Here is a 25,476-nt window from a genome sequence, read left to right as displayed (position 1 = left end):
AAGAAGTCTTAAATTAAAATTTTTTTTAAAATAAAAGAATTAAAATAATAAAATACTTATAAGAAAGTATTACATTTTGTTTCATCTAAGTAATGTACTAATCTACTAAGTTTTATTATATGTAACCCATCCTCTCGCTTAATATGAAGATAATTTGTCACACTTTGTAGCAATCAGCAAGACAATGTGTGCCTAGTGTTGTACTGCCCTTTCAATCATTCATCCCCCAAGTTAGTTCTGGGAAAAAAGCATTCGTCTGATTGTGTAGATACTGTCTTTGTTTTGTTTACCAAAAATTGCCTTGGTTTTTTCCATTTCTATTTTCCAACAAAAAATCATTTATTATTATTAAGTGAGTTCATAGCAGAATCTCCAGAGTTCAGTCCATCTCCTCAAAACAAAACCAGCTCTCTCTCTCTCTCTCTCTCTCTCTCTCTCTCTCTCTCTCTCTCTCTCTCTCAAAAGTGGCTTTAAAATTGACCATCAACTCTCCTTCCTGAGTTGCTTATTCCCATTGGTTCCTCCATAAACATGAGAATACACACAAAGCACAAGCACTGAAGCAGAGTGCACAAACTCCACATTAACAACAACTCGTACACCAAAAAAGACAACATCAAATCCCACCACCAGCAAACCAATTGATATGAACCATGTTGGGTCTGAGAGACATCCTCCTCGTTGCTCCCACTCGTTCTTCTTCTTCTTTGCACCATCAACAAAACCAACCCATTTCATCTGACCACCACCCAACTCCCCCTCTACCTTCCTCCACAACAACAGCTCTTGGTGTTGGCCTTGGCTTCTTCCCACTCCTCACTGCAACCCCATGTGTCCCCCCACATGCACCAACACCAGCCGAGGGCAATTCTGACAATTCCCATTATTGGGGCCTCAGGAAATGCCAGGAACTGAACCCTTCTAAGCAGGACATGCTCAATTTTGGGAACCATGGTGCTGGGCGTGAACAAGTTGTGGCGGAATGCGATGGCAATAATGTAAATAACAATGAAGGTGGTGGTGGTGGTGGTGATGGTGTGACGGCTTGCAAGGACTGTGGAAACAGGGCAAAGAAGGATTGTGAGTACAGCAGGTGCAGGACTTGCTGCAGAGGACGTGGCTATGACTGCTCTACTCACGTGAGGAGCACGTGGGTCCCAGCGGCGAGGCGGCGAGAGCGGCAAATGGTGGTCACAGCTTCTGCTTCTGCTGCTGGTGCTGGTGCTGGTGCTGGTGAAGGTTCTAAAAGCACTTTGTAAATAATGAATTTTTTTCATTCATATGTGTGCATGTGATTAGTATTATGTAACAAATGAAGAAGTAAATTAAGGAAGAGATTAGCCTAATAATTAAATTAGGAAGTAAAAAATTTCCATTAGAGGGGGGAAATCTCAGGACTTATGCAAAAGTCATCAACATCCTTGACTGCAGGTTCTTCTGGGTCTTCTTCTGTTGCCAAAAGACCAAGAGTTGTGGTGCCATCACAGAATGCAAGTACAGCCTCTAGTCCCCAAGCTGCTCTCTCTCTCTCTCTCTCATAATTTCTTTATTAGAATTGTTTTTTGTTTTGCTGTTATAATATAATGAGAATTACTTAGCAAAGTAATATAGGTTTTGATCATCTAATTTGATGCAAGGAATGAATGATCTATTATGATGTAAACAGAGAATGATCATTGATTGTTGTTAATGTTTCATATTTTTGTGTTTCAAAATGGTAAAGCAATTATATAATCTTTGAAAAAAGTGAATTGGGTTTCTTGAGGGGTATATATAAACTTCTTTAACAATTTTTATTTCAAAATGGTTCTTATGTGGAATTGAGAGGCTAAGTTAACTTGGTTTATGCTAATTTACAGATGGGAATTTCAAACAGTCGTTACCGGATAAAGTTCGTGCACCGGCGGTTTTCAGGTGCCATAGAGTCACTGCCATTAGTAATGGTGCAGCTGAGCTTGCCTACCAGGCTACTGTGAAAATTAGTGGCCATGTATTCAAAGGGTTGCTTTATGATCATGGAGTTGATAAGAACAATGAATTCCCATGTATTTCAAAATTAGATTTGGGAAGTGGTGCAAACCAAAGGAATGGAACCTCTTCTTCTTCTCCAACTGTGCCTCTATCCAATGCCTGTCTTGCCTCCACCAGCTGAAGATTGTTTAACGGTATGGTCAATGACTATATATATTTATCAACTTCTTTATGAGTATTAGAGTGAACTACATTGATTAGCATTCCCTTGATAAAACTGGTTGCTGGCTTGTTGTTGATACTTGCTTCGTGGTTCCTTCTTTAATAACTGAGCTATTCATATCTCTATATTGAATCAATTTAGAACTAAGATAAAATTTATTTGAAATGTCTAAATCTTGGATGACGAAATTCCACATTGTTGTGCATTTCCAGGCCAGTAGCAAAATAGAAGCATTTCTACATTGTTTACACCCTCTTGTTTGTTGCAAAATAGAAGCATAATTCACCTTCTTCCAAACTTTTTCGACTGGGTCTATCGTTTTTTACAACTGCATTATTTGTTAGATTTTATCATTTTCCGGTCCATCATCAAATACCATGAGTGAATACTGTGAATGCGAATTTTGCAGTTCTTTCTGGTCAAGAAATTGAAGCAGGAAAGAAAATTCATGATCTCCTAGAACAACTGCTATGAAATCAAACGAAGAATTGGAGTGAACCTACATAGGCAAGTGTGATTCACTGTTGCAATGTCTCTGCCCATCAATGACAAAAGAAAAGGCATGCCATTTCCACTGTGTACTCAAAGACATTAAGTCATGAGCTTATGCATGATTGACTTTCTTTGGCTGTAAACCAAATGTAGTTTGGGGGGCTAGTTGTACATTTTTCATCCAATTCTCCACTATTACTTTCCTGAATATGTTCACACGTATCCTCTATGAATTAAGCATGTTGCAACTCATGTAAAATTATCATTTGGGTTGTTACTTGTTAGCATATTAAAAGCAGAACGACTCCTCCAAACCCTGCCCTCACCCCCAATATAGCACTGCCTCTGCTACAAATTCCGATTATGTTATGTGTTGACCTTTCTTGCTAACTTGTTGGTGGCATACTGCTTTATATTTGGATAATTGGTTTCACAAACATTGCAGAAACCAGTTGTGCTGCTCTTCTTGAAAGCACCAAACTACATCCTTAAATCTGCTGCAATTGAGAATTTAGTATAGAAGGCACACATGGTCTAGATTTGCTTATGCACCCAGCAGTCCATTTTTTCAGCTGTTAAAACTTTGTTGGTGCAGGTAGTTTTTTAATGTAATTGAACACCATTTGTATCTGTACCTTCATTGGGACATCAACAATATGGGCCTATTTGTGGGGCATAGAAATTGTGGATTTTGAGTAGATGCAATGCATCTTCTACATTCATTGGGACACAGAAATGACTTGCTGATACATGATGTTATACTCTCTAGAAAATATTATCTGTTGATTGACTCCCTATGGACAAGAAGAAAGAAAGAAAGATGATGGATGAGATCCACCAATTAGGGCTTCAGAAAAAGCATATTAGTCTCTGTCATACACTCATGTGGGACTTGATAGCAACTTCTAATGGCATGTAGAGCTTGTAGAGCTTGAACTGTTTGTTTTTTGTTTTTCTTTTGGTTACAAAGGAGTCCCAAACCCTTAAGAGGGGAAGGTGAGAGAGACTTTGGGTGTGATGATAAATAGCATGTAAACCACTAGAAATATATTAATGGTAAATAGTATGTATTGTTCGTTCAACATAATAGTTCTGAGTTTATTAATGGTAAATGACCAGTGAAGGGGTATATTAAATTTCCCAATATTTGAGAAGGTTCAGACCTTCAAGCTAGAAGTGACTTGTATTAATACAAATGCTGTTCAAACCAGGTATAGGAACTGTTTCAGTGACTAAGAAGTGCGGATGCCCCACGATGGAATCGTTCTGTCCAATCTACAAAATAGTTATAAAACTGTTCTGGTGATCATTAACAGAATAAACAAGAGTAACAAAGGTCTGTATGATTTACATTCAATGGGAACACTGTAACCACAACATAAATCAAGAGACTTTTTTATTTTTATTTTTGGATTTAAGAAAGGCAAGGGCACTTGTTATAGAAGTCCCACAAAGGCATGACTGACAGTCAAGTGAAAATCATGAGTCATGCATCATAAACCTGCCCTAGAGTGAAAAAAGAAACATAAAATTAAATCAAATGCACAGAGGAATTAAGCTAATTCTTGGTTCATTTAAACCCGAAAATTTTCCTTTCCTTTGTTAGTCATGCATCATATACCTGCCCTACAAACATTTTACTATCCGATATCTGAAAAATTTTTGTATCTGACTGTAACACCACGTGACATAATGACGTGGTGTTACCAATCCACTCAAATTATAACACGTGGACAATTTTAAGGGTTTTTTTTCCTAGATTTTAGGATTTTAGAAATTAATAATTATACACATGTTATAATTTGAGTGAATTGGTAACACTACGTCATCATGCCACGATGACGTGGTATTACGATCATACACAATAATTTCTCATGATATCTTGCTTGTTTTTTTTTTGTTTTTTTCATTTTTATATCGAGGAATGAGCTTCAAATTTGGAACCTTTGAACATTATGAAGACAAATATCAATAGACTAATAGTTGTTTTTTCCCCTTTCTTTCTCCATTTTATAATCAAAAGTAACATCTAATATTTTGTATAGTACAGTTTTATTCTACACTTTACTTCGTACATTTGTTGCCATTGTAGATTTTAAATTATTTCATTCTTATATCAATATTTTCTTTATAATTGTCTTATATAAGCTATAAAATTTGTTGCTAAAATATGACATCAATGTTGATTAAAAATTTTATTGGGTTTTTTTTTAATGAATATGTTGTGTTACGTTGTGGAATAAGAAGCTTTCGTATCTTAATGTATGTATTTAATTATTTGGAGCTATTAGAGTGGGATCCACTTTTTGAGATTCTATAGACACCTTATATTCTTTTTTAGAGTTGGGCCCAAATGTTATATTGAACACTCAATATTAAGCGTGATATAGGGTCATCCCGGCCCGAACATGCTTGACCCAGGCCTAGTGCAGCCCCGGGTCATTTTAGCCTTAAGAGGTGGGCAAGCCAGACCTTGAGAAACTAAAGTCTACCAGGCCCTACCCATGGGCCGAGAATTCTCAGGTCCATGGGCTAACCATTGGGCCGGCTAATGCAAGTCTACCGGCAAAGCAAATATGAAAGGAATGGGCTTATACTGCAAATTTCATTTTTAAATCATAGCTTAACAGGACTTTAGTTGTTCTTCCATCCTTTTCTATCACGCATTAACTATTACTAGGGGTGGGAACGGTACGGTAACCGTACCGAACCTTTAATACCGCCTGCCGACCGATGGAGATCGGAACCTCTCTTTTCGGCTCCGATGCCGTACCACCGGAATGTGGTAACCGCAATTATTGGTGCGGTACGGTATTATACGGTTTCGGATGGTATTGGTAATACCGAACAGTAAGCAGCCAGCTTCACTCTCAATCTCTCGACAGTAAGCAACTAAGCACTAGAGAGAGAGGTGCTGGGTAGCTGGTTTCTGGAGGAAGTGGATCGAAGAGGGAGATCACAAAACCAAAATACGAAGAAGAACAAACAGAAAGAAAATAGCAAAATAGCAGAATATGAAAAAACACAGTACAAAGAGGAAAGTAAAGTTGCAGAGGTTACAAAGAGGACAGTAAAGTTGCAGAATATGAAAAAACACAGTACACAGTGCACGCCTAAACACTAAAACACTATCCCAAGTTCCCAACAACTGGACCAATTTTCTAGAAAAGGCAATAAATAAAACTAAATAATATAGGGCCTTGACTCTTGAGCCACATCCTGTTTTATGTTTCCCAAAAGAAACTTTAAGTTTAACATTTATTTCAGTCAATCCCTATCTTCCTACTGTACTAGAAAATTGCCTTGACTATTGTGCCACATAAACAAAACGGGATGTAAACGTTTGTAAAAATCTCTTCATTTCCTCTCAAGCCGGCGAAGAGTTGTGCAGAGGTGAGAGGCCGGCAAGGAGATTGCAAAGGAGAGAGGCCACCGACGAGGAGATTGTAGAGGAGAATGGAGATGTGCTCGGTATTGTTTCGGTATCGGAATACCACCGGTGTGGGTATTTCAATACCAGCTCCGACTCCGAATATTGCCGGCACAGATCGGTCGGTGGCCGAAACCGAAAATGGAAGAACAAATACCGAATCGTCGGTATCGGATCGGGTCGGAAGTCGGTATTTTTCGGTAAGTCGGCAAATAAACCCAGCCCTAACTATTACTATGAACCCTTTTCCCCTTTCTTAGTAAAATAGTTCCTTCCCTCTTTTAATCAATGAGCAGCATTCCAGAGATGATCCCCTGCAGAGAAAGTCTGAAGGCTCAGAACAGACCAAAATATACTGTTGCTTGATTCAGGGCATGACACAAGAATCACATCCCAAAACAACTTAAACTGAAAAGCTAAAAGAACAAAAAAGTCAATCATTGTTTAGGCATGATAAACTAAAGTTTGTCCATTCACCTCCTGTACATTTTCATTCAATGTTGAAATCCCAGAGACACCTCACCTGGGCACAACAAATTTTTATACAAAAAGAATCACATCCACTGTAGGTCCACACCTTTTGGTTTCTTTCTTTTCATTTACAATTCCAAAAGGCTCGAGTAACTCTGGTTACAACTTTAATCTATAACCAGAACATATCATATATCTGTGACTATAAATTAAAAGAGATGTGTGACACTGGGGAAAAATGCAACAACAAATATGCCAAAGCATGTTCCCCTGGCAGCCACTATTCAAACCTCAATGACCATGTCAATGACCAAACTGATGCTTCTGCTAGTAAGCATTGCCATTTCCACTAGAGATTGACTATACATGGATGACTGCCAACTTCAAGTTAAAATTTTGGGTCAAACTCTACCGTTATGTGTCTTCTACAAATACTCTGAAGATGAAAGCACGAAAGCGTCTTGAGTATTGCTTTGGATCAACAGCAGAGATTAAAGTTGGGTCATATTGGAATGATTTGTATGCATGCTCAAGCTTTTTGCTGATATCATAGTCCTGTAGTATGTCAATTATACCAAAAAACAGGATGACATCATACAATTCTCCAGTTGGATCTCCAACCAACTGAGCCTCACAATCACTTTTTCGCATTGTCCTTTCAGCCCATGCTGGCATATTAATACCTAATCTAATAGAAGACCACCTGAAAGAAATGCAATAAGAAATCAAATAAATTGATTAATCAATAAGCTATTACTGGGGACTTCTTGAAAAGATGAAAATTTGCCACTATGTTAGTGGATTCATATTTACCGGGATGGGTCAGAAAGAAGCCGATCCATTTCAACTTTAGAAAGGCGAGGGGCTCCTTCGTTGTCAGGGTCTCCGTTTCCTGCAAGTTCAGAACATATACCATCTGTTCAGAGGGGCTTAGCATTGAATTTATGAGATGGATAAGTAAATGAAAATGACTAGAAATAACCAGGAGGAGTGTAAGCTCCAGATGCACGGTCCGAATGTGTGAGGGGTGGTTCCCTGCATGAAGTTTCTCGGAAGTGAAGGCCAATCAAAAGACTGTAGTCCATTATTCGTTCCTGTTCAAGAAAGTCGCAATCTCTGTCCACTTGCCTGCACTTATTGGAATTTAATCATTTTATTTATCAAGACATATGATGCTTCTTTTCTACAGACATGCTTGGTGCAAAAAGAGAAACAAAACCTAAAATTAGTAACTTAATCGTCTAAGGAACTGACAAAAAAATATTGCTAGATTGAGTTTCTAAGCCACAATGACTGCAAATAGATGTGCATACATGTTGTGCTAAAGTTAAGAAAAAAGAAAAAATGAGAGTATACTTTTATATGGTAGCATGTTGGAGATTGTAGAGGGGGAGGGTGGAGGAAGTTTGGGATAAAGTCGGATTTTGGTCATTTCTTTGGGCTTCCGTTTCTATTGATTGTAGGGAGTTATCCTTCTATGCATTATTTTTTATTCGAAAGCAGCATTTACTTTTTGTTTTGGTTTTGTACTGAGTTCATAGACCAATTTCTCATGTTTTTTTTGTTTTCTTGTGTATTTGGATGTGAGGTGTTTGTTTGACTTCTTGTCCACTTTGCTTGTACTGTTTCTTTTGAGCTGTTTTACATGGTTTTAAGTTTCCTTTCTAAAAAATAAAAAGTTTTGACTATGATCCAAATATTTCCTCAACAAAGTATTTAACATCATAAACTCGACCAACTCAATCAACCATTCCTTTTTCTTAAAATCAGGCATTAGTTACTTTCAAGTTTTGAGAATAACCTAAGCTAATAAAACCTGAAGAATGAGCTTTAGCAGCTACTTTAAGACCAAGGAATCTTGCTAAACATGCATGATTGTTCATAATAGAAGAGCAAAATAGAATTCAAACATGTAACCACATTGACTGAAGAACTATTTTTTCTAATCAAATACCTCCTCCCATTGAGCAGTCAGTATGAGAGAAATGATATAGAGGTTGCAAAATATGTATCAATCTTACGAGTTATGATGGTGATTCAATCTAGCTATTCATTCACAAATCACAACTATAAGATTATATTATGAGGAAAGGGAACTTTCATATATAATCTTTGATTCCTCATCCTAACCAAAAAGAGTTCGTAGAGTACAATAAAAGAATCATAAAGGAGAGAGGGGGAGAGAGAGAAAAGAGATTAAAAATATACCTGCAGAACTCTTGAAACCAAACCTTCTGCAACCTAAATACATAATTAAGATCAAGATCTTTAAGAGTTGTTGTAGCATCAATTTCTGATTCAGGTTTATCGGTTGTTCGGCCAAGGGAAGAGCCTTTTAAATCGAACCGCCTGTGAATGGCGTACTCAGAGCAAAATAGATTCCCCATTATGACAAATCGCACCTGGAAGTTATAAAGTTCATGAATCATAAGTTGAGAATTCAATTAAGGGTTCAATACCCCAAATCATTACCTTCTTTTGGGCAGCCCCTGTTAATTTTACACAATGAAGACCAAAAAATTTGGTGACCAGAGTATTCTCAAAGGCTCGAACATGATTATAGTAAGCGGGAAGCATTCTTATAAGCACCTGTAATGGTGTTGACCAGTTGAGATCAGAACATTATTTAGTGCAGAAAATAAAAGGATGAAATCAGAATTCAGTTAGGTACTAATAGGGAAGGATGTCATGACTAATGACTAATGCAAATAGTAGTGGCAGCAACAAATTCATGATAATGATGGAATCGTAGAATGGCACAAACATGAATTTCAGACAGAGAAATCAGTACAAGGTACAGAAACTTATTTTGTTATGGTTTAATTCAAGAATCATCAGCTAGAGTTGATCATTGTAGTCGAACTGTGAAAGAAAAAACTAAGATTATGTAATCACAAGTTGAGGCATAAATGGTCACTAGCAATCGCAGGGGGGGGGGGTCACATATAGGACTCATAGAATCTAAAAAGAGATGTGGAGCTACATATCTATCTCCAAACAGAGCAGGAAGCAGGGGAGGAAAGGGGGAAAAAGAAAATAAAAATAAAACTTACTTTAGTTTCTGCCTTCTTCATGGTCTTTATCATGTACCGGTCATCGTTGGTCAGGTAAAAGAAGCTTCCACTCTTTCCAGGGGACGAGAGCTCTCGAAGGGCATCCTTTCCACATATTGATATCATGTAATCTGCTGGATCTACCTTAAACAATTTTCTGAGAGTCCTGAAGATAATAAATAGGAAGAATCAATAACCTATGTATGTTTCAATGAGAAGTTGAGAATTGGAGAGTTTCGAATGTAAAATAATGATATGTTAGTAGTGTGGTAAAATAATGATATGTTCTATCATACAAGAAGAGCAAGTCATATTTAGCAAGTCTGATTTTATCAGTCATATAAATAAGAGACTGAGTTGATGGTCAAACTCTTTGTGCCCCCAAGATGGTAGTTCCAGTATTGTATGAATCAAAATCCAACAACTACTTTACCACATGACTAACCACAGCCCTATCAGTGACATACAACTGATAGTAAATTGCTTAGCTGGAGAAGGATGATCTATTGCATAAGAAACTTTTGTAGGACATACCTGAAAACCACAGGGCAGTAATCCTTCCATTTGAAGTCGCATGACTGGTGGGGTGGAGTGTACTTGGATCCTTCTGGGGGAAATTTTGTCCAAACTTTTTCTCTGGGATCGAATGCTGAAGTCTTCAGATCAAGGGATGTAGTTGGAGCAGGCCTCCCAACAGAATGTCTGTGCTATGGCACAAGAAATCAATTACATGCAATGAAGAGTTCACTCATGGATATAGATTTCTAAATTTCAAATATTCATATTTCAGATAGGAAAGAATTTCATATCCTTAGTGGATACCTTTTCACTTCACAAGAGGAAAGGAGTTGGATATTGTCAGTTCTGATATACCAGAAGCTATTAAAAGAAAAAATGTACATGTAGAGTAGTGACAAATTTTTATAATAACAATCCTTCGAAGATCGTTATTCTAGGTAGAGCAGCAGGTTCCCATGGCAGAACCATGACCACCTTAGTGGAAACAAGGGAGATTGCCCTCCCTGGGTTACCCCTAGGGATCAATTCCAAGATCATTTAGTTGTTTTTCCATTTTCCTTAATTGGCAAAGGAGTAGAAGTGTAACATAATCTAATGTCATCCTCGTTTTTCCTTTCTGCCATTTTGGTCTCACAAACTTGTAAAGGAACCAAACAATATGAGCAGTTGGTGAAAGAAGATATGTAGAGAAATTTCACAAGCCTCCTAACTCTTTGACTAAGAGAGCTCCAATAAGCTTTTAGCACATTGGAGTGAAGTGCATATACTGAAAATCTAAAACATGAACCGTAATGGGAGATCATATTAAGCTAAGCTGGAAGGCGTTAACAGAGATGAATAAGCATTAAGGATAAGTGATGGGTACCAAGCAACTAAAAGGCTTCTATTGAACCTTTGTCACAGAATAATGATTGATGTATCTATTTTAGAAACCATATTAAGAAATATTATCTCCCATTCAAGCGTTGTACTTGATATTTATGGCACAGAAGGGAACCCTGTTCAATGGGGAACATGCTTTCTCTTACAACTCATTTTATCTCAAAAATATACTTGCAGGACAAAATATTAAAATCAAAAGCACAGGAATGAGAAGAAGATAAAGGGCAGAATAAAACCAACAAATCATGAATACCTGATCCCCAACTGCAGATTAAGCATAAGCTCATAGTTCTTATGCCCTTTAGATATTGTTACCCCTTGTTTCTTCATTGGTTGAAATCTAACCTGGTGGTGTCTATTCCCCTTGGCAACCGAACCTTCGAGCTCAAATGCTTCACTTCCATCTCTTGAAGTCCTAACAATACCATCATAAGTGCTATCACAGTTGGATTCCCTACTATAATTACTCACCCTCCCTTCAGAGGGTTTCCTAAGCCTCGAACTAGGCTGCTTGTTCAACTCGCCTTCCATTCCAGGCCAATTCAGTATCTTCTGTGAAGGGAACATTGAAATGCTCTCGACCGGACATATCTTGCAATCATTCAAGTCCACTGCAAACACCTCCTGAGGATCCCAATCCACATTACCACCAAAGGACCCTGCAGGGTAATAAGTCCCATTCTGATCTTTTGACTCCTTACTCCAAACACCCGCATAGAAACTCCCATCAGCCCACCTAAAGGTGCCATTTCCTTTAGGCAAACCTTCTTCCCAAGACCCATCGTACCTATTTCCATTGCTCCAAATCAAAGTCCCATTCCCATGAATCATTCCATTCCTCCATTGGCCTATATAATGGTTCCCATTTTTCCACTGATACCTCCCCTGGCCATCCTGCAACCCGCGGCGCCATTCACCCTCGTAGTAATCCCCATTGACAAAGCTCTTAGTCCCTTGACCATATCTCAAATTTATAACCCATGAACCTCTGTAGGTATCTCCTGAAGCACCTGTATAAGTCCCTTTGCCATCCATATACCCATTCTTGAATTCACCTTCATAAGTGGCACCGGAAGGCCAGCTAAATTTGCCTTTACCGGCTGTCTTGCCTTTTTGCCATTCACCAACATACATACACCCATCTGTCCACAAGTACTTACCTTGGCCATGTGCATAGTTGTCAACCCATTCGCCTGTATAGAAGTCCCCATTGGAGAGGACCTTCTCAGCATGGTAGATTTCACCAGGCTCATCATCTGCAGGAGCTACAGACATTGTTGTAAACAAGGGGTTTGCCCTTTTCTTTCCAGCAGTTTTTGGTTTACACACGGTTGCTTCAAAGGCCTTCAAAATGAATCTGAACTCTTTGCTCATTATCTCTCTAAAACCACCCTATGGTGACCCCTCTCTCTCTCTCTCTCTCTTCACCTTCCTCACATTCCTCTTCACTATTCACCGTCATCCATTAATACCCAGATCAAAAACCTTCTCGTTTTGCCTTGTTTATATCTCTTACATACAATGTATATCCTTCAAAAGCATACCAGAGGAACCATTTTTTGTACAAACCCAGAAGAGTGAAGAATGGAGGGACTCAATACAATACAAAACAAAAAACAAAACAGCAAATCTGGGTTTTGTTTTTTGAGGGTTCTATGAGTTTTGGTTTTGTGAACTGGGTATTCCAGATTTTGAAAAATTTTAAAAATAGTAAGAAAAAACCCAGAAAACAAAATGAACTGTTTGATTGATGGGGAAAGCGAAAGGGCTCGGCTGGTACCAATGACTGGCGTTTTCTTTGTTTCTGGTGATTTTTGTCTTTCTTTTCTTTTTTTTTTTCTTTTTTTTCTTGCTTGGTTGGGTTTGAACAAAGGATTCAACACATTGGTCCTTGATTCCGGTTTCGGCTCCGAGAACCACTAACAGACCAAACAGTTGGAGGAGGGAAGAAAAGAATGGTGGTGGTGAAATGTTTGCCATTTTTAGTGTCTCAATCAGACTAAACCCCAAATGCTCCTACTAATTTTAGTTTTATTTTTTTTTATTTTTTTTTATTACCATGTTTTTTAGTTTTTGCCTTAACACCATCTTCAGTACAGCTGCTTTTGCAATTGTGTCCTTTCTTTTTCATATAATTCTAATTATTCGCAAATTCCGGAATTCCTCCTGTTTAATTATGCTTTCTAGCCCACATCATACCATTGGACCGAAGGTCAATTATCTTTTCTAACCATAAATTGACTTAATATTTTAATTACCATTAGTTTCTTGACTTTCTTCAGATATTGATGGCTCAAAAAAGCATACAGTTCAGTGTAGTTAAGCTCAACTAACTAATGGCCAAAAAAAAAAACTCAACTAACTGCCTATTTTTAGCCGATAAATAGCAATTAGTAGCCGTTCAAATTTAGGGTGCTATAATTTCCACGACAAAAGTACTAGAATCCCTAACCCAAAATCCAGCCTGCTCAAAGTTGCAGATGAAGCTACAGATGCATCGGCAAATCCAAGCTCAAAACTACGTAGATGCATTGCAAATCTGTGCTCAAAACTATAGATGCACCTGCACATAAGCTCAAACTGTATATGCATATGTTGAGCACTCGGTGTTCTTTTTACACTGATGAATGTCGAGAAAATGTCCATTAGCTTATTTCTAATTAATGTAAGGCCATTTTTTCCCTCGGGAGTAATTAACTATTGAATTTAATGGTAATCAATAGAAGACATTTTATCCATGTTTTAGATCATAATTGCTAGAAATGTGACTGGTTAGTAGTAAGTTAATATGAAGCTAATAACTATTTTGGGCCAACCACACGTTGTAATTTCATAATTTGAATTTTTTTTTTTAAAGTCCGTTGACTTTAGGTATCAAATTTCAATGTTATTTCATTTTAACTACTAAAATATTTATGTCATTTCACTTTAGATACTAAATTTCAGTTTATGTATCAACTTTAAAAAATATGGTTCTACTGAGCTGTGACTATTTAACAGTTACAACTTTTTATTGATTTGTTATTTTTTCAGTGTTTGCAAGACTTAAATTTTAATATTTAGTCTCTAGGTTATAGGACTTCATTTCCCAAACCTAAATAAAAAACATTAAACTCTTATAAACTTTAAATTTTTATGAATTTCAAATAGTCACAATTGTGACGGTTCGATAATCACAACTATATAACAAACTGATTTATGACCTAATCCAAAATGTCTTGCTCTAGGTTAGTACCTGAACTAAAAAAAATTATTGTCTTTCTGTTTTGCTGAAAAACTATTAATATTTAACATTTAATCTTAAATTTCTATTAAAAAAAGTTCATAATCCGAATAAGTCATTTTTTAGGTCTTACTTCAAAGGTCATCTTTATAAGAAAAAATAAAAAAAATCAACCAAATCGGAAACTATTTAAACATTTAATTGTAATCATATAAATAAACGAACACAATGGTTCGATAAAAACATTCAAATAATTGTAATTATAATCAAATTTCTATAAGACTTTCGATTGGGTTGATTTTTTATGAAGGTGATCTTTGAAACGAGGTTTAAAAAATGGACAGATTGTATTATGAGTAAGGTTGGTATTTTTGAACCGTCTACCGACTTCAGTTTGTCAATTTTTGTGGTTTTCAGTAGAAGCTCGGTTGCCGGTTGGATTTCCTACCGATCGACCTCAGTCGGTGTCGAGCTGGTTCTAGTTTCTATAACTGGCATTCTGACCGAATCGACCGATCTCTGCATCTTTGTCTCAAACCTCTTTGTTTCTCTGCATTCCTCTCACTCTCAGTCTCAGTCTCTCTCACAACTCTCACACTCTCACCACCACCCGAGCCCACTTCAATTGACATCCCCTTTAGACCTCCCCCACCACCCAAGACACCCCTCCAGATCGACCTATACCTCCGTCTATTCCAGCCAGCCAAATTTGACTTTGACTTCCACCTACCAAAACCAAAGCCCACTTCGATCAACATCCCTTCCAGACCTCCCCCACCACCACGACCACCCGAGACACCCTTCCAGATCGACTTATGCCTCCCTCTATTCCGGCCAACCAAATCTGACTGCGATCGACTTCCACTAACCAAAACCAACCGCCTCTGACATAGTCAATAATCGACAACCGTCGGATCGGCATCGGCTAGCATTTTGGTATTCATAATAACCTAGGTCAATTGGTCGGTTGGAAGTTGTCAGATCGGTTACCAATCCAATACCAGCCCTAATTATGAGAGTACAACGAGTGGTGTGCACAAAAAAGTAATTAGCTTCGTATTAACTTCGTATTAAAGTGCTCCTAATTTTTAGATTTTTAGATACTCATAGTTCATTTCTAGTAAGTGATTTACTAGTAAATGTGAAGAGTGTTACAGAGTTAACCAGGTACTAAGATAATACGACGCTAACCACTCTTTTGGGTTCAACGTTGTCTCATTATCTGAACTGTCCATTTCTTAGCTTCCAATTCACAAATCATCATTTAAAAAAAATCAATCAAATCGAAAATCATTTAATCAACTATTAATAAGCTAATTGTGTTCAAATAAATGGACGAACACAAGTTCTTCAATTAAACATTAAAATAACTTTGATAATAATCAAATGGCTAAATGATTTCTGATTTAGTTGATTTTTTGCAAGATTGATCTTTAAATGTGGACCTAAAAAACGAACGATTTGAATTATAAGATTACATTGTTTAGTAGGACCAAAATGGTGGTTAGCATCGTATTATCTTACTAACTGATTAGCTCTAAAGCATTTTTTAGTCAATGTTGGATGTCGAACTTGGAAACTAAGGCAATAAAAATTTTTAGGTATAATTTTTTTAACATGGAATTTGTAAGAATATGAAAAATACAAGTTATCGAAATAATGATAAATTCAAGTTTTCAAATAATTTGAATTTAGCATTTCGTACTAATTATTTATGACATATGTTATTCCTACTCTTAGAACTTATTTACCAAAAAACAAATCTAAAAAATTGTGGATGAAAAATCTATAAAAAACACTTATTCAATAATATGGTTTTTTTTTCCCATAATAATATTGTTTTTTTTAAAGGGCGTAAAACATATCATAATATTACTCATAAAATTATCATACCATGCACAAAAAATACTAAACATATAACTAAACTTGTCAGAGATTTAGTAATATAAAAATGTGGTTGTAACACTTTTAGTATTTATTGTTTAACTTAGATTAAAAAAAAAAGTACTGTGTTGTAATTGCAATTTGGTAGTCAATAACAACAACCCTAATGGAAGAGAGGGGTCGCTAGCAATGAGTACGATGGAAGGGCAGGATGGTGGGTTTGGTAGGGGAATGAGAGGGTGGGTGTGATAGTTTTTTATTTTAATTTATTTGGTCTTTTTTTCTTAATTCAATTTATAATTTGATTAACTTTTTAAAAATATTATAGTTTTTAAATATATTTTTGTCCATATGGCAAGTTGTCAGTCTTAGCAAATGATGTGACGAAAATGACAAAAAAAATTAGACACATAAGTGTCACATGGGCATTTCTAACGGTTGGGTAAATAAGCTTTACAAAATAAACTATTTTATAATTACATATAAAATTCGGATGGTAAAGTAATACATTATAAATTTCAAAGAGCAAATAAGAAAAAATCTATCTTTTATGCGGTAACAGTGTAAATAAGGCTTTCAAAAACACTCAAGAAAACAAATATAAACCCATTTTTGAAAGACTCAAGAAAACAAATACAAACCCATTTTAGATCTCAAAGTATCCATGCAAATTATCAACTTTAATTGATTTGGAATACAATTAATGCTTGGTTAACCGATACTAAGCTCTCTCTCACGCATTAACTGATATTAAGCTCTCTCTCTCTCTCTCTCTCTCTCTCTCTCTCTCTCTCTCTCTCTCTCTCTCTCTCTCTCTAAATATATATATATATAGTGTTAGTTATAATTAATCTTCCCATACTATGAGGGAATTCGCACTTTATCCCCTAAACTAAATTTTTTTACAATTAATCCCTCATATTAATTATATTCATTCAAACTCCATCCATCAAAAAAATTGTCTATATCTATGTCTATATATATATATATAGCATACGTACATATGTCCATGTCTATATATATATATTATTATTATTATTATTCTCAAACTTGGATGTCAAAAAGTTTCTAACTTTCAATAAGTGTTTTAGAGTTTTCAATGTCGAAAACTCCTATATTTTGATCGGCATCTCCTTTTCTAATTTTCTATGTCATTCCCAACATGGTTGCTTACTTTAAAGTGTAAAATGACATTTAGAGAGGAGATTAAATTTTAGGTTTTCTTTTTTAATGACACAAATTTCCATTAAAGTGATTAAACTCATGAAGAATTACAAATGCATGTCCTAGCAAAGCGTCCTAAATCAAGTCAGGGAGCTCATGATGCCAAACACATATAATCCCGAAACATAAATAGAAAAACGAGTTAGTCTATGAGCAACTCCATTAGCTAGATGGAGAGAATATGACTAATGGAAGCCACTCCAAGGGTACTCATTGGAAAACTCACCGTTAGAACACAAATTTTAGGTTGATCTCGAATTTTGGGTGATTAACTATCATGGCCAATTAGTTTATTACTCTTTCTATTTCCCGTCCAAATTACATTATAGAGAAGTAAGTTTAGCATTCACTTTCAAGGGGTAGAAGCAGAATGTGATAAGGATATTGGGAAAATAAATAAGCAAACACAAAAAAAGAGAACCAAATATAAAAATAGGTCCATTGACTTTAGGTACTAAATTGTAATGTTTTTTTCATTTTAACTACCAAAATATTTATGTCATTTCATTTTAGGTACTAAATTTCAGTTTAAGTACTGACTTTAAAAAACACGGTTATATCGAGCTGTGACTGTCTAACAGTCATAACTTTTTTATTAATTTGTTGTTTTTTCAATATTTTCAAGGCTTAAACTTTAATGTTTAGTCTTTGGGTTATAGGACTTCATCCCCCAAATCTAAATCAAAAGTATGAAAATCTTAAAAATTTCGATTTTTTATAAATTTTAAACAGTCACAGCTGTGACTGTTTGACACTTACAACTGTAACTGTTCGACAGTCACAACTGTATAACAAACTGATTTGTGACCTAATCCAAAATGTCTTACTCTAAGTTAGTACTTAAACTAAAAAAATTAGTGTTTTGCTGCTTTACTGAAAAATAATTGATATTTGTTTAATCCTAATTTTCTATATAAAAATACAATAAAGAAGAGCAAAAATGAAAATAATTTAAATAATTAGGGAATGTATAGCCTGGTCTTAAATTCTTAATGCACCTTGAAAAATTAATTTAACTGTATAACGCGTCTCACGGTCCTAGTCGTGCAACCTGCTTTCATTCGGAGGTCAGACGACTCAAAAGTCAAAACCCCACTATAACCCTAAATCCATGGGACCCACAAAAATACATTACATGCCTGCTGGTTTTAAAGGTGACACTTGTCCTCTTTCAGACAGGTCACTGATTATTACATGGTGATGACGATGATGGGTCACACAAAGGCAAAGCAAATCTAAAAATTTCTATTTGTTCTAATATTCTTTTCTAACAGAACATTCTATGTGCATGCATATCTTCCAATCTTTATTCGTTTTTTCCTATATATATATATATTATTTTTATTTTGATTAATCGTTTTATCCTATACACATTATTAGAGTTAAACGTATATCATGTTCATCTTCATCAAATTAAAGGCTAAAAGAGGCTTCAAAAGGAGGATTGAGGAGAGAAAATTAATTTCCATCAATCCGTATAGCCCTTCATCAACACTAATACTAAAACTAATGACATTAATTAATATAGTAAAATACAAAGTGACTATTCTATGTGGATGTAAATTAAATAACCTACGTGTCAACTTTGACATCCTCAACTCCTAGCTACAATCGAAGGGGCCCTCGATCAATAAACTCTAAAATGGATAAGTGTAGGTCTAAATCCTAATGGTCCATATATAGTCATTCACTCATTCAGAAATTGAAAACTATTGGATAAAAAAACACTTGTATGGGCTATTTTTGCCAAGAGAAAGTGGAGCTGAGTGGTATGTCTGGTATAACAGTTTAGTTAACACATGATATGTGTCTAAATTTCATGATTATTTTATTTTATTTTTTTAAAGATTTAAGAGGAGGGGAATCGAACTTACGTGCAGAGGAACAAACTCTACAGCCATTCCATTGGCGTTGCAACATCAACATAAATATAGCAATTGGTGATGACAGGGATCACGCAGCACATTAAAGCACCAAATTTAAGTTGATTGCTGGTTTGATGTGTACCATGTTATAGAATCATAGAGTGGTCTCCCTTTTGGGGTGACTGCTGTCACAAACAAAATAGCCCTTTGTCTGCTCACACCTACTTGGCACACATCCAGTGAAGAGAATACATGACAAGAATTTAAGCTAGGTCATGGTTCATTGAATTTTCTGTCTAGGGATAACAGGGCAAGCCAACATCCATAGACTTCAAGTAACAGTTGTGATCGAACACCATGCATGTAGCATACTAAGTATTTTGAAAAAGAAAAAAATTCTAAAGTATATTTTGGCAGAAAAAGTAAAACTATCCAGCTAGCTATTTAGTCCACAACTCCCAATTCATTATTATCTTTAATTGCTTTAATATGAGTGACAAAGAAATAGTCTTTGTGAATGCTTTGTTATTTTCGATTCATGGACTCAATTCAAACTTTCAAAGGGTGTAAATTGTTGGGCACCTCTCCTATGGCCCATGTAGGTATGCTTCTTTAGAAGACTAAACATACCCCATATTTATGATTTTTTATTTATTTATGCTATAATTAATTCATTCTACTATAATTTGAAGGCTGCTCAAAAGGAATATAAGCTATAATATTGTTTTTTCTTTCGAAAAGAGAAAAAAATCTTGACTAATTATGACCGGAGGTAAGTCTTTTCATTGTGCAACCTGTCCTTAAGGTTCACATGGATGACTTACAACAAAGCTAGATCAATTAAATAAAGGCTTATTTATACAATTGAATTAATGTAAGATACATTTTTTCTTACTTTGTCCTCTGAAACTTAAATTCTCTCAGTTTGCCACCCTAACTTCACACAATTGTTGCAAAAGATCTTATACCATCAACTTTGTCTATTTTGCCATTAAAAGAGCTGCTGTGGCGCCTATATAACATGTGTGGACCCTTTTTAGTTATGTAAGATCCACGTGGACAAAAAATAATTAAATATTATTTATAAACTAAAAAAAAATAAAAAATCAATTACCCCACCCGGCCTCCATCCTCTTTCCAGTGCACGCAGCACCCCACCCCAGCCCACTCCACCGGTCACCGGGAACTTGCTAAGTCAAAGGACATTCTATTTTGCGTGCGCGCAGTTGGCCATGTTAAAAAAGCTGTCGAGGGCTCCTGCATGTGCATGCATCTGTAACTTTTTTGAGCATTTGGAGTTGCATATGCACTTTTTAGGTATAATTTTGAGCTTATATATATGCAGTTTTTAAGATGTAAATGCATGCATATGTAAGGTGTATCTGCTGAGCGCTCGATAGTTCCTGAAAGTTAAGTATTAGGATGGGTGGATTGTGCGTTAAGTTTTTTTCTCGTTTTGATCTTCTAGGCAAAGTATCCAAAAAAAAAAAAAACAAACAAGAAACAATTAACTTTCATTTTTTTTTTTTTAAATGGTATATCCATGTCCTACTTACTTTTTCCTTCTTATATCAGCAATTTTTCACTAAATGAGAATATGAGATCATTATCATAATCATTATTCATTTTCTTGCACTATTTTTATGTCCAATTGATCATGGTCCCAACTTCCAATTCAGATTCCTTCATTTGTTAATTAAAAGAATTATATTAAAGAGAATCAGGTTGAACTCTAGATAAAAAATAATAATAGAAGAGATATTACCTTCTCTCTCACCAAAAAAAGGGAGATATTGCCTTCTTTAATCATTCATGGCGCAAAGTGTATATGAAGCACAAAGTGAATCGAAGTAACTCTGCAGTGATAGTTACTATAAGACATTAACATTGCAATGATATTAACATGACAATTAATAGTTGATGTGATTCCAAGGGTGATTTTTTGTTGTTTAATTTTATGAACTTTTGACATGTTTATATAAGAAAAAGCCTATAAGTATTATGTTTATGCATTTTTTATAGTTGTTATTATTGTACAACGAGTATAGCCATTGTTGAATAGTGGCATAGCACCTACATTGTAAAACACAAAAAAAAAATGTCAAGTGCGTTTTTATTAAAATGAGCCGGCCTATCACCGATTTCTTAAAGGTGGGCAAACTTATCGTGATATTTTCTACAATGAACTTTTAATAAATAAAAAAAAAAACCCTAAAATATATGACCTTACTTGGTAAAATGAAATGATATATATGCACCTCAAAAATAATTTCTCATACTTCTTTATGGACTCAAGTCTACACACTGCATGAGTCTACTTTTGAAGTATCATAGCACTTTTCTTGGTAAAATATACGCATATCAGTGTATGGTTATTTTATCTTATGATCTTATCTAATCTATCTATTATGTTTTGGCCCAAAAAAAAAAAATCTATCTATTATGTTATATTATCGAACCTTCGCCTAAAAAAATGTTATTTACCAAAATTTCGCCAATAAAAAATTGTTATATTATATGATCATATATTCATTCAAATAAGAATTTATCTCTAATTGAAAGGAGATTGAAAATCATTAACATGAACAAAACATTCTCAAATATATCTATATAAAGAACTAAAAGGAGGTCTTATGACATGAGGCTGAAGTGCACCGGCTGACATCGTGCTAAGCACATCGGTGCTCTTGGATTTTATGCTCATTAAAGCTAGCAAATGATGCTTTTGCTAAGGTTGGCATAGTTTTGTACATTAAAATATTATTTATAAAATGATGAGGCCCTAAGAAAAGATGGGACTATTAATACAGAAGTTGGGTGCCATGTTATTTTTCAAGCTAATTAACGAGTAGCTTATAAGTAAGATGGTTGGTAGCCACGATTTAAGGGAATTGATGCATGGTGCACAATTTCAAACCTCAGTAGAAAAAGAGCACAAAGTAAAATACTTACCAATACATCATTAAGCATGTAAGAAAATTTCACTACAACAAAAACGTCGATAGATATCAGTCGTGGATTGATATCTAATGTGGTAGAAATCTGATATATCCAGGGGCGATATCTAATTTATCCATTTTAGATATCAGTTTTCTGAATGATATGTAAATATATATATATATATATTTCTTTCCAATCTGATGTCCTAAATACAAAATGAAAATTAGATTTTATACCATTTCCAATATCTACAATATCCAGGTATGATAGTTTTGATCAATAGATATCTTATTTGACACTAACACTGATATATAACCAAAGTATAAATATCAGGTCTATGAGAGAATCTGATATATAACCAAACTATAAATATCAGGTCTAAGCTAGAATATGATATATAAACATGGTTTATATATCAGGTTTAATAGAGAATCTGATATAAAAACATTATAATATTCTCATTTTTAGACCAAAACTAGTATTGTTTATTATTTCGGGTTTAAAAAAGGAAATTGAAATGTATGACAGATACCAAAAGGGATATCAATGAATTGAACATACAATTGTGCCAATATTTGAAATGACCTGATATTTGTGCAAGTATAAAATCTTCCATTCCCATATATATATATATATATTCCATATTCTAAGCACCATTAATATTCAAAGTACCCAAAAAGGGATTAAAACTTGTAAGTTACATATTATTAAAAGATATAAATTGTATTCAAACAAAGATAGAAAATGTATCTCAATTACAAAAAAAAAATGGTAAAAAAAAAAACAAATAAATTTGCAATGACTTAGATAGACAAGTTGATCCTCTATTATGTCAATGAGTTAGCCAAACAATTAAGTTGATCATCTGTTCTGAACATTTATTTCCTCATAATTATGTGCTTCACCAGCCATTATGCCAAATTCTGTCCTTTGCACTATCTTCTAATCTACATTTAGAAATATAGAAGTTAATTCCACAATGACTCAAATTGAACTAAAATAGAAAAAAAGAGAATAATCATTCTCTTTATAAAGATAAAATAGAAAACAAAATCATATTGGTGTGTAAACATTTAGTAATTTTCATTATCATGAAACGATTCATAGCCAAAAAGTATAATAACTGATAGTCAATGCATAATTTCTCCAAGATGACTACTGAGAACCACATACCAAAATCTCTAAACATCAAAATCTAAATGTGATAGCTTTCATGTGGTAAGAACCGCAAATACTTAAGTCTTTTAGTAATCACGTCAAGGGTGGGCATTTTATTCAAAAACTGACATACCAAAACAGACCAAACCTAACCAAACTGATAAGTTTTTGGTTTGTTTTTTTTTGTTTGACTGTATGGTTAAAGAACTGAACTGTCGTGTCCCAAATCTAGGCCTAGAAGATTTAAGCCCACGACCGACGTATCATTTAATCAACACGAGAACGAGTAATCGTTTCCCGATTATCCATCCCCATGTTAAGTAAACAATACAAGGCTAAGGAGATTTCAACTACCAGAAACCCTATGTAGACTTGAGTGCATAGAGAGCGAAGCACTTAAGGCTCGTGAGCCCTTAAGAATGTTGTAGTGTTAGTTACTTAATTTAAATAAGGGAAAAATTTACAAACATGACACATAATTTGATGGTTGTTTTATTTCAGGACATTAATTTTGTTTTGTGTTAATGAAGGACACATAATTTCATTTTGTGTCAATTAAGAACCATGTTTTTTTTTTTTTTTTTTTTTTCAGTTTTTATCTCAACTTTGGACCGACATTGGACCAATCAAAACTCCATCAAATCTAGAAAAATTATACTGGGTTTAAAGATATGCATCTCCTCTTTACAACCATATAAAGATTACCCAAATCGGATTTCTACAACTCCAGATAATCGGCCCCAAAGTAGGGTACCCTACTTTTGGGCCAATTATCTGGAGTTGTAGATGTCCGATTTGAGTGATCTTTATATGGTTGTAAAGGGGAGATGCATAGCTTTAAACAAAATATAAGTTTGTTAAATTTGGTGGAGTTTTGATTGGTCCAATGTCGGGCCAAAGTTGAGATAAAAAAAAGTCTTTAATTGACACAAAATAAAAGTATGTGTCCTTCATTAACACGAATCAAAATTAATGTCCTAAAATGAAACAATCATCAAAGTATGTGTCATGTTTGTAAATTTTTCCCTTTAAATAATAGACCTAAAAGTTTAAGAAGAATAAATCATTAGCAGATATAACCTCAAAATAACAAAGAAAACCAGTGAGTCAAATACAATGTTAAACTTTTTAAAATAATTTGTTAGTCCTAAGAAAATAAATCTTTTTTCAGCTTGCCCACTGCCATTTACCCTCCGCTGCACCACTCTGATCAGTTTTAAATACTCTGCAAAATGATCCCCTACACTGTAGAATGGTGTATAGGGTCACATGAATAACTCGATAAGCTATGAAGCTCGTATGGATGAAATTGACTTACAGACAAATAAATACCAAAGCAATACAACAATTTTTTAAATAGTCCCCAATAATTTACAAACAGGCAGGCATTACTCAATCAGCATCAAACATCTCAAACATTAACAAGCAGATTGAGTAATTATGTAGAATAATTCATTAAATCTCATGTTAATAATTGATTAGTGACAATTCTGTATGAATTATATGTTATGCATTTCATGCACACATACCCAAGGTTAAAAAAAAAAACCCACCGTTTCAAGTAAAAAAGGTCTAAACCCTCGAAATTTATTAGTATCAACAACATACTAATTTCAATGCTCACACATGTGATGATAAAATATGCATGCCATGTATTGATTTTCATTCAAATTATTTCACACACATTTGAATATATAGCACAATCAGGGATCTCACAAGATCATCATAATTGGTAAAAACAATAAGGAAATTAGGTCATTCGTTATAGTTCAAAACCCTAAATGGTTACCAATCCTTTGTTAATAATTATGAAATAGTTGAGTTCTAAATCATGCTTGTCAAGTCATTCTAATTATAATAAGAGGTTAAGGAACAATTAGCATGACAAATCAAACAATGTAAATCAGATAATTAGGTTATATTGAAAAATGAACGTCTTATTCGAGAATATACGTTCTTATTGAAATATAAAAATTTAAAGGACAGTAGTTCACCTACCTGGGTTCCAAGCGAAACCCTAAAAAAGCTTTCTCAGCACCACCACCACATGACGAGAATTTGATAAATTGACTAATTTGTCCTTAAAAACAAACAAAGGGACAAAAGTTAGAGTCAGTTAAAATTATCGAAAGTCAAAACTT

General features: G+C 34.8%; 2 protein-coding genes across 2 annotated transcripts; one reads left to right on the top strand and one right to left on the bottom strand.

Annotated features, from left to right (window-relative positions):
* Positions 1-444: 444 nt before the first annotated feature.
* On the top strand, positions 445-3,539 carry LOC147291861 (protein LATERAL ROOT PRIMORDIUM 1-like). The gene is made up of 4 exons (XM_086238020.1): positions 445-1,221; positions 1,432-1,494; positions 1,860-2,165; positions 2,604-3,539. Exons 1-3 carry the CDS (start codon positions 654-656, stop codon positions 2,150-2,152), a joined length of 924 nt encoding a protein of 307 aa, XP_086094146.1. The 5' UTR covers positions 445-653; the 3' UTR covers positions 2,153-2,165; positions 2,604-3,539.
* A 3,078-nt stretch (positions 3,540-6,617) lies between these two features.
* Positions 6,618-13,020, bottom strand: LOC147291860 (phosphatidylinositol 4-phosphate 5-kinase 6-like). Its single transcript, XM_086235505.1, has 8 exons — positions 11,295-13,020; positions 10,175-10,342; positions 9,641-9,806; positions 9,060-9,176; positions 8,796-8,989; positions 7,570-7,715; positions 7,401-7,479; positions 6,618-7,290 (listed from the first exon to the last, which is right to left on the bottom strand). The coding sequence occupies exons 1-8, from the start codon at positions 12,413-12,415 to the stop codon at positions 7,002-7,004; spliced, it is 2,280 nt and encodes a 759-aa protein (XP_086091631.1). The 5' UTR covers positions 12,416-13,020; the 3' UTR covers positions 6,618-7,001.
* Positions 13,021-25,476: the final 12,456 nt, after the last annotated feature.

Source organism: Dryas octopetala, chromosome 3 (assembly GCF_963921425.1).
Source record: "Dryas octopetala chromosome 3, drDryOcto1.1, whole genome shotgun sequence".
Classification (NCBI taxonomy): Eukaryota; Viridiplantae; Streptophyta; class Magnoliopsida; order Rosales; family Rosaceae; genus Dryas; species Dryas octopetala.
This window is presented reverse-complemented; position numbering and strand designations above follow the sequence as displayed.

Coding starts and splice junctions, on each gene's coding strand:
- LOC147291861 (XM_086238020.1), top strand. CDS start 654: ATGTTGGGTCTGAGAGACATCCTCCTCGTTGCTCCCACTCGTTCTTCT. Junction 1,222..1,431: donor TGCTTCTGCTGCTGGTGCTG/GTGCTGGTGCTG, acceptor CCTTGACTGCAG/GTTCTTCTGGGTCTTCTTCT. Junction 1,495..1,859: donor GGTGCCATCACAGAATGCAA/GTACAGCCTCTA, acceptor GCTAATTTACAG/ATGGGAATTTCAAACAGTCG.
- LOC147291860 (XM_086235505.1), bottom strand. CDS start 12,415: ATGAGCAAAGAGTTCAGATTCATTTTGAAGGCCTTTGAAGCAACCGTG. Junction 9,807..10,174: donor TACTGCCCTGTGGTTTTCAG/GTATGTCCTACA, acceptor TATTATCTTCAG/GACTCTCAGAAAATTGTTTA. Junction 7,291..7,400: donor CTTCTTTCTGACCCATCCCG/GTAAATATGAAT, acceptor CATTTCTTTCAG/GTGGTCTTCTATTAGATTAG.